Source organism: Rhinolophus sinicus, chromosome 18 (genome assembly GCF_057876585.1).
Source record: "Rhinolophus sinicus isolate RSI-liver-muscle chromosome 18, RSI-T2T, whole genome shotgun sequence".
Taxonomy (NCBI): domain Eukaryota; kingdom Metazoa; phylum Chordata; class Mammalia; order Chiroptera; family Rhinolophidae; genus Rhinolophus; species Rhinolophus sinicus.
The window spans coordinates 111,173,198-111,186,173 of NC_142518.1; the positions used below are offsets into that span (position 1 = coordinate 111,173,198).

Here is a 12,976-nt window from a genome sequence, read left to right on the forward strand (position 1 = left end):
GAGGAATTGACGGGTAACCGAGGGTCCGAGCGCGGGAGGTTGGGGATGGAGAGCAGCAAGCAGAGAGGACCCGAGCCCAGCCTCGGGCGGTCTGCGGGGATGGGGCGGGGCGGCAGGCGGTCACGTGACGGGGCGGGGCGCCGCGCCTTCCCTGGTGGCAGACGTCACGGCGCGGGCCTCTGCTGACTGCACCGACTGCGTCGGCGCGGCAGCCGAGACTGCCGCCGCCGCTGTTACCGGCTTAGTGTTGCCGTTGCTGACTTTGCCGCCGCCGCGGCCGCTGCCGCTGTTGCCGCCGCTGTTGCCGCCGCCGCCGCCGCCATGGCTCAATACAAGGGCGCCGCGAGTGAGGCGGGCCGCGCCATGCACCTGATGAAGAAACGGGAGAAGCAGCGCGAGCAGATGGAGCAGATGAAGCAGCGGATCGCCGAGGTGCGGGCCGGGCCAGGCCGGGGTGCCTCCGAGCATGCGCACCAACCACTGCCCCGGCCCACTGGGTCCCCGTGCGACCCCGGGCGGCGGGGGTAGACGGCTGGGTCCGGCTCCAGTCTTTCTTGCTGACTTCCAGCAAGAGGCAGAAGCGAGCCAGTGACAGTCTGCTCATCTGTAAAATGGTCCCAGAAGGCTGTGCTGAGTTAGCTTGTGACAAGCCTCCAACTGGAGGGAGCCACAGTCAGTGGTTCCATTGGTCACATTGGGGCGCCCCTCGCGGGCACAGAGCAACTTGGCTCTGTCCCCTCAGCCCCGAGAGCGAGGTTTCTGCCCTGAGCCAATGGATACAGGGAAGGGCAGGTCCCGCAGGCTCCTGCCAATCCACTGGCCAGTGAGGCTCATTCCAGAGTCCTTTGCGCCGTGGCAAAGGCAGGCACGAGCATTAGGGGTGCTAGTGGTTCACAAAGGGCTTACGCGAGTGGGTGGTGGGTGGTCAGGAAGGAAGGATCCCTCCTCCTAGGCATTTACTTGAGACTTCCTTTGGAAGAGCATGGACTCATGACAGGAGGGGAGAGCAGAATCCTACCTTATGTACTGTGGAAGCCAGGCACAAGGAAGTGGCCTCAGCTCATGCTGTGCCCAGATCCTCCGTCTCAGTGCTGACCCTCTGGCCAGCCAGAGGTGCCTATCTCTGTTGGCACCATCCTCTGGAGGCCACTGGCCAGAGAGGGACCTATGTGGGATGGGGCTGGGCTGGGAGTGAGGATGCCTCATGGGAAGCTGTTGTTGGCAACATATGGAGCAGAGAGGGAGCACCATTGTTCATTGGGGGACTAGGCACCTTGGCCACTCCACTCTCTGCTGTCACCCCTTGGCTTGAGTCTCCAGACCTGCAGCTTAAAGGCTGGTTATGAAAAACATCAAATGCAGGTAGTAGAGTCCATGGCTGAGGGAGCCCTGGTCACCAGCCCAAAGCGTGGAGGGGCCACAGCAGTTCAGAGGTCACAGGGAAACGACCCCATTTGACTCCCTCCGCACTGAAGCTCCTTGCAGAGCTACTTTCCATCAACCGAGGAGAGGGCATGTGTCTTTCCCAAGGTCACATAGTGAGGCCAGGGGCATATCTGGGACTGGAACGCAGGCCGGGGTCTCCACTTCCATGGTGGGTGGGTGGGTGGCCCTCACCGCTACTCTCCCTCCTGGCAGGAGAACATCATGAAATCCAACATTGACAAGAAGTTTTCTGCACATTACGATGCCGTGGAGGCGGAGCTCAAGTCCAGCACCGTGGGTGAGCCAAGCACACATGCCCCCCGCTCCTGCACCCAGAGGCCTGTTGCTTTGCTGGCTCTGGGTGACCGACCCGTACCCTCTTGTCTCCTCGCCTCATAGGACTTGTGACCCTGAATGACATGAAGGCCAAGCAAGAGGCACTGGTGAAGGAGCGGGAGAAGCAGCTGGCCAAGAAGGAGCAGTCGAAGGAGCTGCAGCTGTGGGTCCTCTCTTCCTCACAGCAGCCCCACCCCCTTGAGATGTAGCTAGTGTTTGGGGTCCGGTCAGGCTCTTCCTGCCCCTTGAAGGGGAGACCCTTGTGTCATAATCAGAGCCCTGCTCATGAGCTTGAAATGATCCAGGGCAGTAGGACTCCTCAGGGTCTGCACCATGTGTGCCCCACACTGAGCACACAGGTGGCTCTGGGTCAGGGAAGGGGCCTCAGGGTGGGGATGTGGTGCATGATGGTTACCCGTGCCTGGGCAGGAAGCTGGAGAAACTGCGGGAGAAGGAGCGCAAGAAGGAAGCCAAGCGGAAGATCTCCAGCCTGTCCTTCACCCTGGAGGAAGAAGAGGAGGCAGGCGAGGAGGAGGAGGAGGTGGCCATGTATGAGGAGGAGCTGGAAAGGGAAGGTGAGGGCAGGTTTGGAGCACCAGAGAGGGGCACTGCCTGCAGCGCTGTCCTGGGTTTCTGGCTCTAGAGTGAACAGGCACATCCAACACCCAGCCTTGATTGCCCACTATGTTCATGGTCCCGAATGTCGCATGTTGGGACAGGAGAGTAAGAGCCAAGTCTGCACTGTGTGCCAAGCTGAGTTGGGGCAGGTGCTCGCCTTTAGTGACAGAGTGAGTCAGAGCCAGGTGTATGGCCTCTGGTAAGGGGCCAAGTCTTCAGTGAGAGGCTGCAGAGGGGGCCCTCCCCCAGGCACCCACCCATTTGTGGGCACCCTACCTTTCCAGAGCAAAGGCGCCTTTGCTCCCTCAGACACTGGCACTGATGCCTCAAATCCTCCGAGGTTCTCCAGATCACGGCTGATGGGTTTCCTGTCCAGCTGCTGGCAGTGGAGACCAAGGTGAAGGTCCCTTAGCAAGGGCACCTTTTACTGTGTTTCCCTGAGAATAAGCCCTAGCCAGACCATCAGCTCTAATGCGTCTTTTGGAGCAAAAATTAATATAAGACCTGGTCTTACTTTAATATAAGACCTGGTATAATATAATATAATATAATATAATATAACATAGTATAATATAATACCGGGTCTTATTTTAATTTTTGCTCCAAAAGACTCATTAGAGCTGATGGTCCGGCTAGGTCTTATTTTCGGGGAAACACAGTAGCTCTCCACAGGTACAACATCAGACAATTAAGTTCACAAACTCATCCCAGAAAAAGTGCTACATACCTCATTGCTGAATATCACTACAGTTACCTTCGAAGTACTCCCCTTGGGAAGCTACGCACTGACGCCAGCACCTAGTCCACCCTTCAAAGCAATTTTGGAACTCTTTCTGGAATGGCCCTCAGAGCTGTCGTCGTATTACCCTTGATGTCCTGAATGCCATCCAAATGTCTTCCTTTTAATATTTCCTTTATTTTGGGGTAAAGAAAGAAGTCATTGGGGGCCAGAGCAGGTGATCAGGGAGGGTGTTCCAATACAGTTATTTGTTTACTGGCTAAAAACTCCCTCAGAGACAGTGCCGTGTGAGCTGGTGCATTGTCGTGATGCAAGAGCCATGAATTGTTGGTGAAACGTTCAGGTCGTCTAACTTTTTCACGCAGCCTTTTCAGCGCTTCCAAATAGTAAACTTGGTTCACTGTTTGTCCAGCTGGTACAAAGTCATAATGAATAATCTCTGTAATACCAAAAAAGGTTAGCAACATTGTTGCAACAAGTTCACGAACTTCATTGTCAGACCTCCTATTGGGAGGAGAGTGCAGGCTGCTGTGGCTGGGAGCAGAGAGCAGTGTGTCCCAGCCAGGTTGGCCCAGGAAGCCTCCAAGGAGGTGGCGTTTAAGCTGAGATCTGAGCATCAAAGGTCCAGGGTGCCCTGGAACCAGGGCCCATCATGCAGCTGATTCCTGTGTGTTCTTTGGCTCCAGAGATCACCATGAAGAAGAGGAAATTGGGGAAAAACCCAGATGTGGACACAAGCTTTTTGCCTGATCGAGACCGCGAGGTAAAGGCAGCCTGACCCCAGTCCTGGCACTGACCTTGGCAGAGGCTTTTGCTCGGGGAACAAAGCCCTGCATGCCCTCTGAGCAACCCTGGGCGGTCTCTTGTACCCATTTCCTCTCCCAGGAGGAAGAGAATCGGCTCCGGGAAGAACTGCGGCAAGAATGGGAAGCCAAGCAGGAGAAGATCAAGAGTGAGTGCTCACCAATGGGACCCGTGTGACCCGGCCTGCTGCAGTGAGAGGCTGGGGCTGGGGGCTGAGCCCCAGGGGTCTTGTGGGGGTTGGAGACACTTGGTTCTGGAGGCTAAGTGGCAATTCTGCTTTGTAGGTGAGGAGATTGAAATCACCTTCAGTTACTGGGATGGCTCTGGGCACCGGCGGACAGTCAAGGTGGGCAGTGTGGGGCCTGCACCCTGTTCCCAGTGCCCCCGGGATTCAGTGAGAAGGAGCTTTAATCCTAACTTTGGAAGCCGGCCCCTTCATGTGGGTGGCCCCTCGGGATCCTGGGGGGAGCAGGGAAGAGGGTCTTTTAGGGGTAGTGAGGGCTCCAGGGTCCCTGGCAGGGGCCTGCAAGGTGCTGCCTTCTTGAGAGCCCTTCTCCATCTTCCCCTTCCAATGCCTTGGTGTCCTGGATGCTGGCTCTCGGGCCTGCTCTGCAGATGAAAAAAGGCAACACCATGCAGCAGTTCCTGCAGAAGGCGCTTGAGATCCTGCGCAAAGACTTCAGTGAGCTCAGGTAGGGTGTGTGCGCGCGTGCATGTACGTGCACGTGCATGAGCGTGTACACCCGCACGCATGTTCGTGTGGAGCCTGCAGCCCCAGCCCTGGTACCAGCACCCCTGAGTGGTTGCTGCTGCTTGCGGCGCACCAGATGACTGCTCCTGGGTGGGAAGGTGGCATGCCGGCACTGTGCTCCTGAAAGGAGGGTCAGGATCCTTTTGCCATCCCTCTCAGCATACACAGCTTAGGTGGGAGCATCAGCCTTAGGTCTTCAGCCCCGAGGTGGAGGACAGCTAGCGCTCTCGCAGGGCTCCCCAAACCAGCAGCCTGCCTCAAAATATTCGTGGCTGCCTCCCAGCTCTGGCGCCCGTCTCCTTGCCCAGCCGCTTCTTTATCCATCTATGTCCTCCTGCCTTTCTCTCTCAGGTCAGCAGGGGTGGAACAGCTCATGTACATCAAGGAGGACCTAATCATACCCCACGTGAGTCCCTTCTCTCTCCCCGCAGCCCGGGCCAGGGTGGTAGTGGGAGGGGTGGTGGACTTTGCCATGCCCCGGGGCTTTGTGGGACAATTTTCGCTCTGCTCTGGGTCTTTGGCTTGGGTTGGGGGGGCGCACTGTGTGTAGCTGTACCTACGCCCAGCCTGCGGGAAGGCAGGCAGGTGGCAGAGACTGAGATGGGTCATCAGCCATGATTTTTCCTGCTCTGGACTCCTAGCACCACAGCTTCTATGATTTCATCGTTACCAAGGCGCGAGGGAAAAGTGGTGAGTGTGCCCGACCCAGCCCCTCCCCTCCCCCAGCAACTTGCCCCCAACCTGTGAGGGCAGCAGCCCGAGGGTTGGCTCGCTTCTTTTCCCCTGCAGGACCACTCTTTAATTTCGACGTTCATGATGATGTGCGGCTGCTCAGTGACGCCACTGTGGAGAAGGATGAGGTACAGGGGTGCAGGGGCACTGGGCCGGGGGGAGGGCAGAGCAGTGGAGGGAAAGAGAACTGGAGAAATCAGGCCCCCAGCTGGCCCTGAGCCACCAGGCCTGCCCCTTCTTCCTCCTTCAGTCACATGCGGGCAAGGTGGTGCTAAGGAGCTGGTATGAGAAGAACAAGCACATCTTCCCCGCCAGCCGCTGGGAGCCCTATGACCCCGAGAAGAAGTGGGACAAGTACACGGTGAGGAGGCCCCTCTGAGGTGGCCCTGGTGCTGGGCTGCTTAGCTCGAGCTGGGAGCTGGGAGGATGGAGCCAGCCTGGCTGGGGGTGGCTGCGACAGGACCATAACTGATGGGCCAGCCCGCCCCTGCTCAGCTCAGCTTCCCTTCTCTGTCCCTTGTCCTCTCACCAGATCCGGTGAATGCAGAGGCAGAGCTTGGCTCCCCCCGGTTTCCTCCAGTCTCCCCACAAGCCCAGGTCTCCAGGACTCCAGGAGCCCTGCTCCCCACACCCATGACGTGACCGATCATCCCCTGCCCTGGACGCTGTCATTCGCTGTTCTTTTCTTTTCCAGTAAAGAAATGTACATGTCAGAATCAGAGCACCTGTACTGTGTTTTGTTTTAAAAAACATTTGTTGAGATAAAATTCACAGAACATGAAATTCATCATTGTGGCCATTTGAAAGTGTACAATTCAGGGGTATTTAGTACATTCACAATATTGTATAAATATCACCTCACCACAAAAGGGGTTGAATATTTCCAACACCTCAAAACGGGACCCTGTACTCATTAGCAGTCTCTCCCTGCCCCTGGCACCCCCTAGTCTGCTTTCTGTGTGTATGCATTTGCCTTTTCTGGAAGTTTCACATAAATGGAATCATACAATATTTGTGGTCTTTGTGTCTGGCAAGAAAGTGTGTGTTTGGTGGGGTGGGATGGTGGAAGGGGATTGGGCAGGAATGTGAGTCTTTGGAGGAAGAAGGGGGGCATTTGCAACCCACAGGGACCTGGCAGACCCAGCTGTCTCTACAGCTAGCCTGCCCTCCCCAGGGCACTTACGTGGCATTGTGGTTCTTTACTGTGAGTGGGAGGGGCGTTCCATTCCAGGCCCTTGGGGCTACTCTTGTGTCTCCTAGCTGCCTGTTCCATAGAGGACAGGGCTGTCCTGTGGCTCCCAGCCACCCTACATGGCTATCGCAGCTATGCAAACCCACCCTTGCCCTCCTTGCTCTGGGCCCTTCTCAGCATCTCTTCCCAGTCCCAACACGGGAAGGCTGCTGTGGGTGACCTGCTCAGACTGCCCTGACGCTAGTCACTGTCACAACCCCAAGGGGCGAATGTGGCTTGGGGGTGGGTGCTCCCCAGTTCTCCTTGCATAAGCTGAGGCAGGCAGGCCTGTCTCCAGAAGGCAAGCTGATCCCACTAGGGCCAGATCCCCGGCTGGTGGGGAGCTTCCCAGCTTGATCTGGCCCTAGTTACCTGGCAAATTGTGGGCTTTGCTGGGTACACAGGCTCTTGTGCTCTTCCATGGGCAGGGCCCTGTGTCCCATTCAGCCACAGTCTGGGGAGGCCTGGCTAGCAGCTAGGAGCTCTCAGGCTTTCTGGCCCTGGGATGCGGCCATGTGGGGTCACTTGGAGGAGGGTAGAGTAGGCCAGAGCGCCTTGGGGCACAGCAGGGAGGGGGTGGCCAGGCCTGACCCTAGGTCATGCGTAAGTCTGGGGACCTCAATGGGACCTTTTGTTTGACTCTGGGAACCCTGGAGAGGGGATTGTTTGGCCTTCTGCACCAACCCCCTCCTGCCTTCTTTGAGAAGCCACCAGAAGAGCAGGCTTCCCAGGGAAAAGGAGCCCCTCTCAGCCAGTCAGCTCACCCAGTGGTAGATGGTTTCCTTTGGCCTCACAGCTCTGCAAAACAAGCTCTTCGAGGCTCAATCTTGGGTCCTGACAGGAAATGACCTGGTTTCTGGGAGCAGCCCTCAGTCCGGGGGAGGTCGGGCGTGGGCAAGAGGGAGACCTTTGGGGTCAAGGTCAAGGAGGCGGGGGGGGGACTGTCATGGAAGGAGACCCATTTCCTTGTGGCCAGCAAAGAGGTGGGAAAGGCTGCACCATGGGGTGGGCACCCAAGGGAGCCCCTTGTCCTAAGTAAAGACTGTGGTGGCCAAGCTGGAAGAGCACTGGCGGGCAAGCTTCTTACAAATGTACCGCTAGGGACACCCAGCCTCACTCCTGAAGGCTGGCATGGGCAGAGTGGGCACTGTCTAGCCCCAGGGCTCCTTCCTTGGGACCTTCGATTCATGAGAATGTGGAGCTCAGCTGCTCTTGGATGCTCTGGAACTACATGAGGCCACTGAGGTCAGTGAGTGGTCACCAATATTTCTGGGGACCAGTGTGCCAGAGGTGGGCACTCCCCTATTTCAGACGTTTGGCCTCCAGAACGGGGAGAGAAGAAATGTCTCTTGATTTAGCCACTCAGTTTGTGGAACTTTGTTATAGCAGCCACAGGAAACTCACACATCTTATTTAGACCTTACAGAAAAATGATTTTGACATGGGTTGTAGACCTAACAGTAAAAGCTGAAACAAAAAAAAAACCCATCTGAATAAAACATGGGAGAAAATCTTTGTCGCCTTGGGCTAGGCAAAGGTTTCTTGGACAGGATACAAAAAATATTAATCATAAAAGGAAAAATTGATAAATTGGACTTCATAAAAAATCCAAACTTTTGTTGTTTAAAAGATACTATCATGAAAATGCAAAGACAAGCCACTGGCTTGGAGAAAATAAAGTTAATACTTGTATGACCAAGGGCTTATATCCAGAATACGTAATACATATATAAACTCCTACAAGTCAATAAAAATGAGGCAAACATCCTAATTAACAAAATAAATAAATAACAGGCCAAAGATTTGAATACACATGTCAAAAAACTGTAGGACTGGCAATGGTGCTTGGAAAGATGCTCGCTGTCCTCATGGTGATGGCGAGCAGACTGGCAGCCACCTGGAACTGGGTGAAGGGTCACTGGCTGTGAGGGAACTGCAGAGAGGCCTTGCGGCTGATGGATATGGTCCGTGTCTTCTCCAGAGGGTGGTACAAAGAGGTACACGTTTGCCAAAACTCAACATCTGCCAAAACTCAATGACATGTCCTTTTCATGAAGATGGCGTCAAAAGCGAAGAAGATAGCCCCAGCCCCTCCCAAAGCCGATGCCAAAGCAAAGGCTCTAAAAGCAAAGAAAGCAGTGCTGAAGGGCATCCACAGCCACACACACACAAAAAAAATTAGATCCACACACCACCCACCTTCCGAGGGCCCAAGACACTGCGGCTCTGCATGCAGCCCAAATATCCTGGGAAGGGAGTGCCCAAGAGAAACAAGCCTGACCAGTATGCCATCAGCAAGGTCCCCCAGCTACCGAGTCAGCCATGAAGAAGACAGAAGACAACATACAGTTGTGTTCACTGTGGACGGCAAGGCTGGGAATAAGCTCTATGACATTGACGTGGCGGAGGTCAGCACCCGGATCAGGCCTGATGGAGACAGAAGGCATATGTCCGACTGGCTCCTGACTACGACACTTTGGATGTTGCCAGCAAAATTGGGATCATCTACACTGAGTCCAGCTGGCTAATTCTAAATACAAATATTTTTTTGCTGTAAAAAACCAACTCATTGAACTGTACACTTAAAATGGGTCATTTTTTCCCTTCAAAGTGTACATAAATAAAGCTCATTATAAAAGGAAAAAAGAAAAAGAAGGAAATTAATGAACTTGATTACCTACAGGGGGTGGAAGGGACCTGAGTGGCAGGAACATGGGAGGGAATGATGTTCCCCTGGGTATATCTTCTTGTGTAATTTGACTTCTAGACACATGTTTTTATTTTACTACTAAAAAAAAATCAACAGGACGGGAGGGGAGGAAAAATTGAATACAAACAGAAATTACCCCAAGTGTATTTCAAATGAATAACATAACTATATTAAAGGGGAATTAAAAAAAACACAAGCAAACTATCCAAGCAAAGTTTAAACACAACACTTTTACTTTATACCCTCGGTCTGATAGCAAAAGAGACCAGACAACAAAAATCCTGCAGACAAATCCCAAACTCCATTTAGTAGATTTGTTTGTCTTGGGCACATGGGTGCAGCTATTCTGAACGTGCTCTGTATGCATTGGATGATGGAGCAAATGAGTCCATAGATTGCTGATGGGGGGGAGCCAGGTCCCCTGCTGCTGGAGAAGGGAGATACAAATACCATAGATCAGGCAAAGGCTAAGAACTTTGTTGTGGAGTTGGAATGGGAGATACCAGTAGATAGATAGATAGATAGATAGATAGATAGATAGATAGATAGATAGATACATACATACATACATACATACATACATACATACATACATACATGATAGATAGATAGATGATAGATTGATAGATAGATGATAGGTAGATAGATGATAGATAGATGATGGATATCTCCACACACACACGCATCCCACCTCTGCCCACTGAAAGTGCCAAAGAGCATGACATCCCAGTAGCAGTGAGCACAGCTTGCCCCTAGATCTTGGTTTCTAAATATTATTCTCCCTAAAAGGAACCAGGGCTCCTTAGAAGAATGGCTGATTCCAGGGCTGGGGTGAGGAAAGTGCAAGAGGCATCCCGAAGATCTTGTGCCAAAAGGAATAAAGTGCTTAAAGAATGATGGGGACATGTCAGAAGGATACAGGAGCCAGCTCGAAGGGGCCAAATCTGGGACAAATTGAGCATCAAAATAAATAGTTTACAATAATGGAGTCTAATCCATTGAATAAAATCAGTATCCACAATTCCATACTGATAATGAATACATAGAAAAACAGAGGAACGCTTCCTGACAGTAGGATGCCAGCAAATAAATGTAGGAGGGACCGTGGAGGGAGGAAATCACTATTTTGCAAGCATCAGAGTAATCATTGATTCAGGCAAAAATTACCAATGATTGGGGACACTTTGATGAGTAACAGAATATTCACTTACTTTCAAAGTATTTTCCTACAAACTACTTCTTAGTTACAAAGGGAAAAATAGTAACTGGCTATTTGAGAAACTGGCAATCATGACCCTAGCCAGTGTTCCAAGCGCACGTCACAGTGAAGGGGCAGAGACAACTCGTGTCTCCTGATAAGCACTGAAAGGGCCCAACCTTACAGCCAAGGGACAGTGCTGGTAGCACAGCCTGAATTTCATCATGAGAGAAAAATCAGGCAAACCAAAACTGAGGGACATTCTTCTAAATACCTGGCCTGCATGCTTCAAAAATGTCCATGTCATGAAAGGCCAAGAAAAGCAGAGGAATGTTCCAGGCTCAAGGGGACTAAAGAGGCATGAGAACTGAATGCAACATGGACTCCTAGACTGGATCCTGGATCAGAAAAAGCAAAGCTATGAAAGACATCATGGGGACAATTGGTGAAATTTGAATGAGATCTTAGAATGAATAATGTTATTGTATTAACATTTGTATGTTAATAGTTATACTATGGTTATGTAAGAGGCTATAGTAATTATATTGTGGTTATGAACTATGGAGTAAAGTATTGAGGGGTAAAGAGGCAAGATGTATGCAACTTGAAGTAGTTCAGAAAAACATTATTTTTATATGTAATAAATATGTTATATATGTATACATGCCATGGGGGGGGGGGGGAGAGAGAGAGAGAGAGAGAGAGAGAGAGAGAGAGAGAGAGAGAGAGAGAGAGAGAGAGAATGGGGCAAAATATGAATGGGGCAAAATATGAACTACAGGAAAATCTCAGAGATATTGTGGGTTTGCTTCCAGACCACTGCAATAAAGCAAGTATCACAATAAAGCAAGTCATAATCTTTTTGAAGGTGAAGGGTCTTGCCTACAATTTATAAAAAACACTATACCTGAGAAGTGCAATAAAATGGGGTATGCTTGTATTGGTGAATCTGGGTTAAGGGTACACGGGAGGTCTCTTTACTATTTTTACAGCTTTTCAGAGTCTGCAGTCCTCCAACTTTGTTCTTTTTCAAGAATGGTTTGGCTATTCAGGGTCCTTAGCAGTTCCATGTGAATTTTAGGATGAGTTTGTCAGTTACTAAAAAAAAAAAATAGCCAGTGGGAATTTGCTAGGGATTGATTAATTTCAAATCATAAAATTAAAAAGAAAGCAACCAAATCTATCCAACATTTGACTGGAGGTTCTAGCCAGGGTAATTAGGCAACAAAATGAAATAAAAGTCATCCAGATCGGAAAGGAAGAAGTAAAACTATCTCTATTCTCACATAACATACTCTTGTATATGCAAAATCCTAGGAAATCCACTAAAAAACTATTAGAGCTAATAAACAAGTTCAGCAAGGTTGCAGGATAAAAAAAACAATTGCATTTCTATACCTTAGCAATGAAGAGTCCAAAATGAAATAAAGAAAGCAATCCCATTGACAAATAGCATCAAAAAGAATAATAAAATAGGAATAAATTTAACAAAAAAACTGCAAGACTTGTACACTGAAAACTACAAATATCATTGAAAGAAATGAAAGAAGACCTAAATAAATAGAAGGACATCTGTTTAGTCAGGATTCTCCAGAGAAACAGACGAGCGTGCACACACACACACACACACACACACACACACACACAATTTATTTTTGAGGAAATAGCTCATGTGATTGTGGGGGCTGGCAAGTTGGCAAGTCCAAAATTTGTAGAGCAGGCCAGCAGGCTGGAGACTTCAGGCAGGATTTCTACATTTAGTCTTGAGGCAGAATTTCTACTTCTCCAGGAAACTAATTTTTGCTGATAAGGCCTTCAATTGAGTGGATGACATCCACCCACATTACGGAGGGTAATCTTTTCTCAAACTTAACCGATTGTTGAGGTTGACCACATCTACAAAATACCCTTAAGCAACACCTCAATGAGTGCTTGATGAAATCACTGGGAACTATAGATGAGCCAAATTGAAATTAATAAACACATAACATTAATCATCACAACATCCCATGTTCATGGCTGAAAAGGCTTAATCTTGTGAAGATGGCAACATTCCCCAAAGTGATGTACAGATTCCATTCAATCCCTAGCAAATTCCCACTGGCTATTTTTTTTTTAGTAACTGACAAGCTCATCCTAAAATTCACATGGAACTGCTAAGGACCCTGAATAGCCAAACCATTCTTGAAAAAGAACAAAGTTGGAGGACTGCAGACTCTGAGATATGGGATGAAAGGTGGGGACAAGAATGTGTAGACAAGCCCTGTGAGACCCTGGGCAGGGCGCAGCCCATAGAGCAAAGGGAACTTCCCAGCCTGGGCTCCAGGAGCCTGGCCTGGCCTGGCCAGGCCTCGCATTTCCTGATTTTAAAACTTACTACAAAGGGGTGGCTGGTTAGCTCAGTTGGTTAGAGCGTGGTGCTGGTAGCACCA

General features: G+C 50.7%; 1 protein-coding gene across 1 annotated transcript; it reads left to right on the top strand.

Moving 5' to 3' along the window:
- The first annotated feature begins 177 nt into the window (after window positions 1–177).
- Window positions 178–6,126, top strand: FAM50A (family with sequence similarity 50 member A). Its single transcript, XM_088794862.1, has 13 exons — window positions 178–432; window positions 1,639–1,723; window positions 1,825–1,924; window positions 2,191–2,336; window positions 3,805–3,881; window positions 4,004–4,070; window positions 4,207–4,268; window positions 4,538–4,614; window positions 5,025–5,079; window positions 5,315–5,363; window positions 5,463–5,533; window positions 5,656–5,766; window positions 5,938–6,126. The coding sequence occupies exons 1-13, from the start codon at window positions 322–324 to the stop codon at window positions 5,944–5,946; spliced, it is 1,020 nt and encodes a 339-aa protein (XP_088650988.1). The 5' UTR covers window positions 178–321; the 3' UTR covers window positions 5,947–6,126.
- The last annotated feature ends 6,850 nt before the right edge of the window (window positions 6,127–12,976 follow it).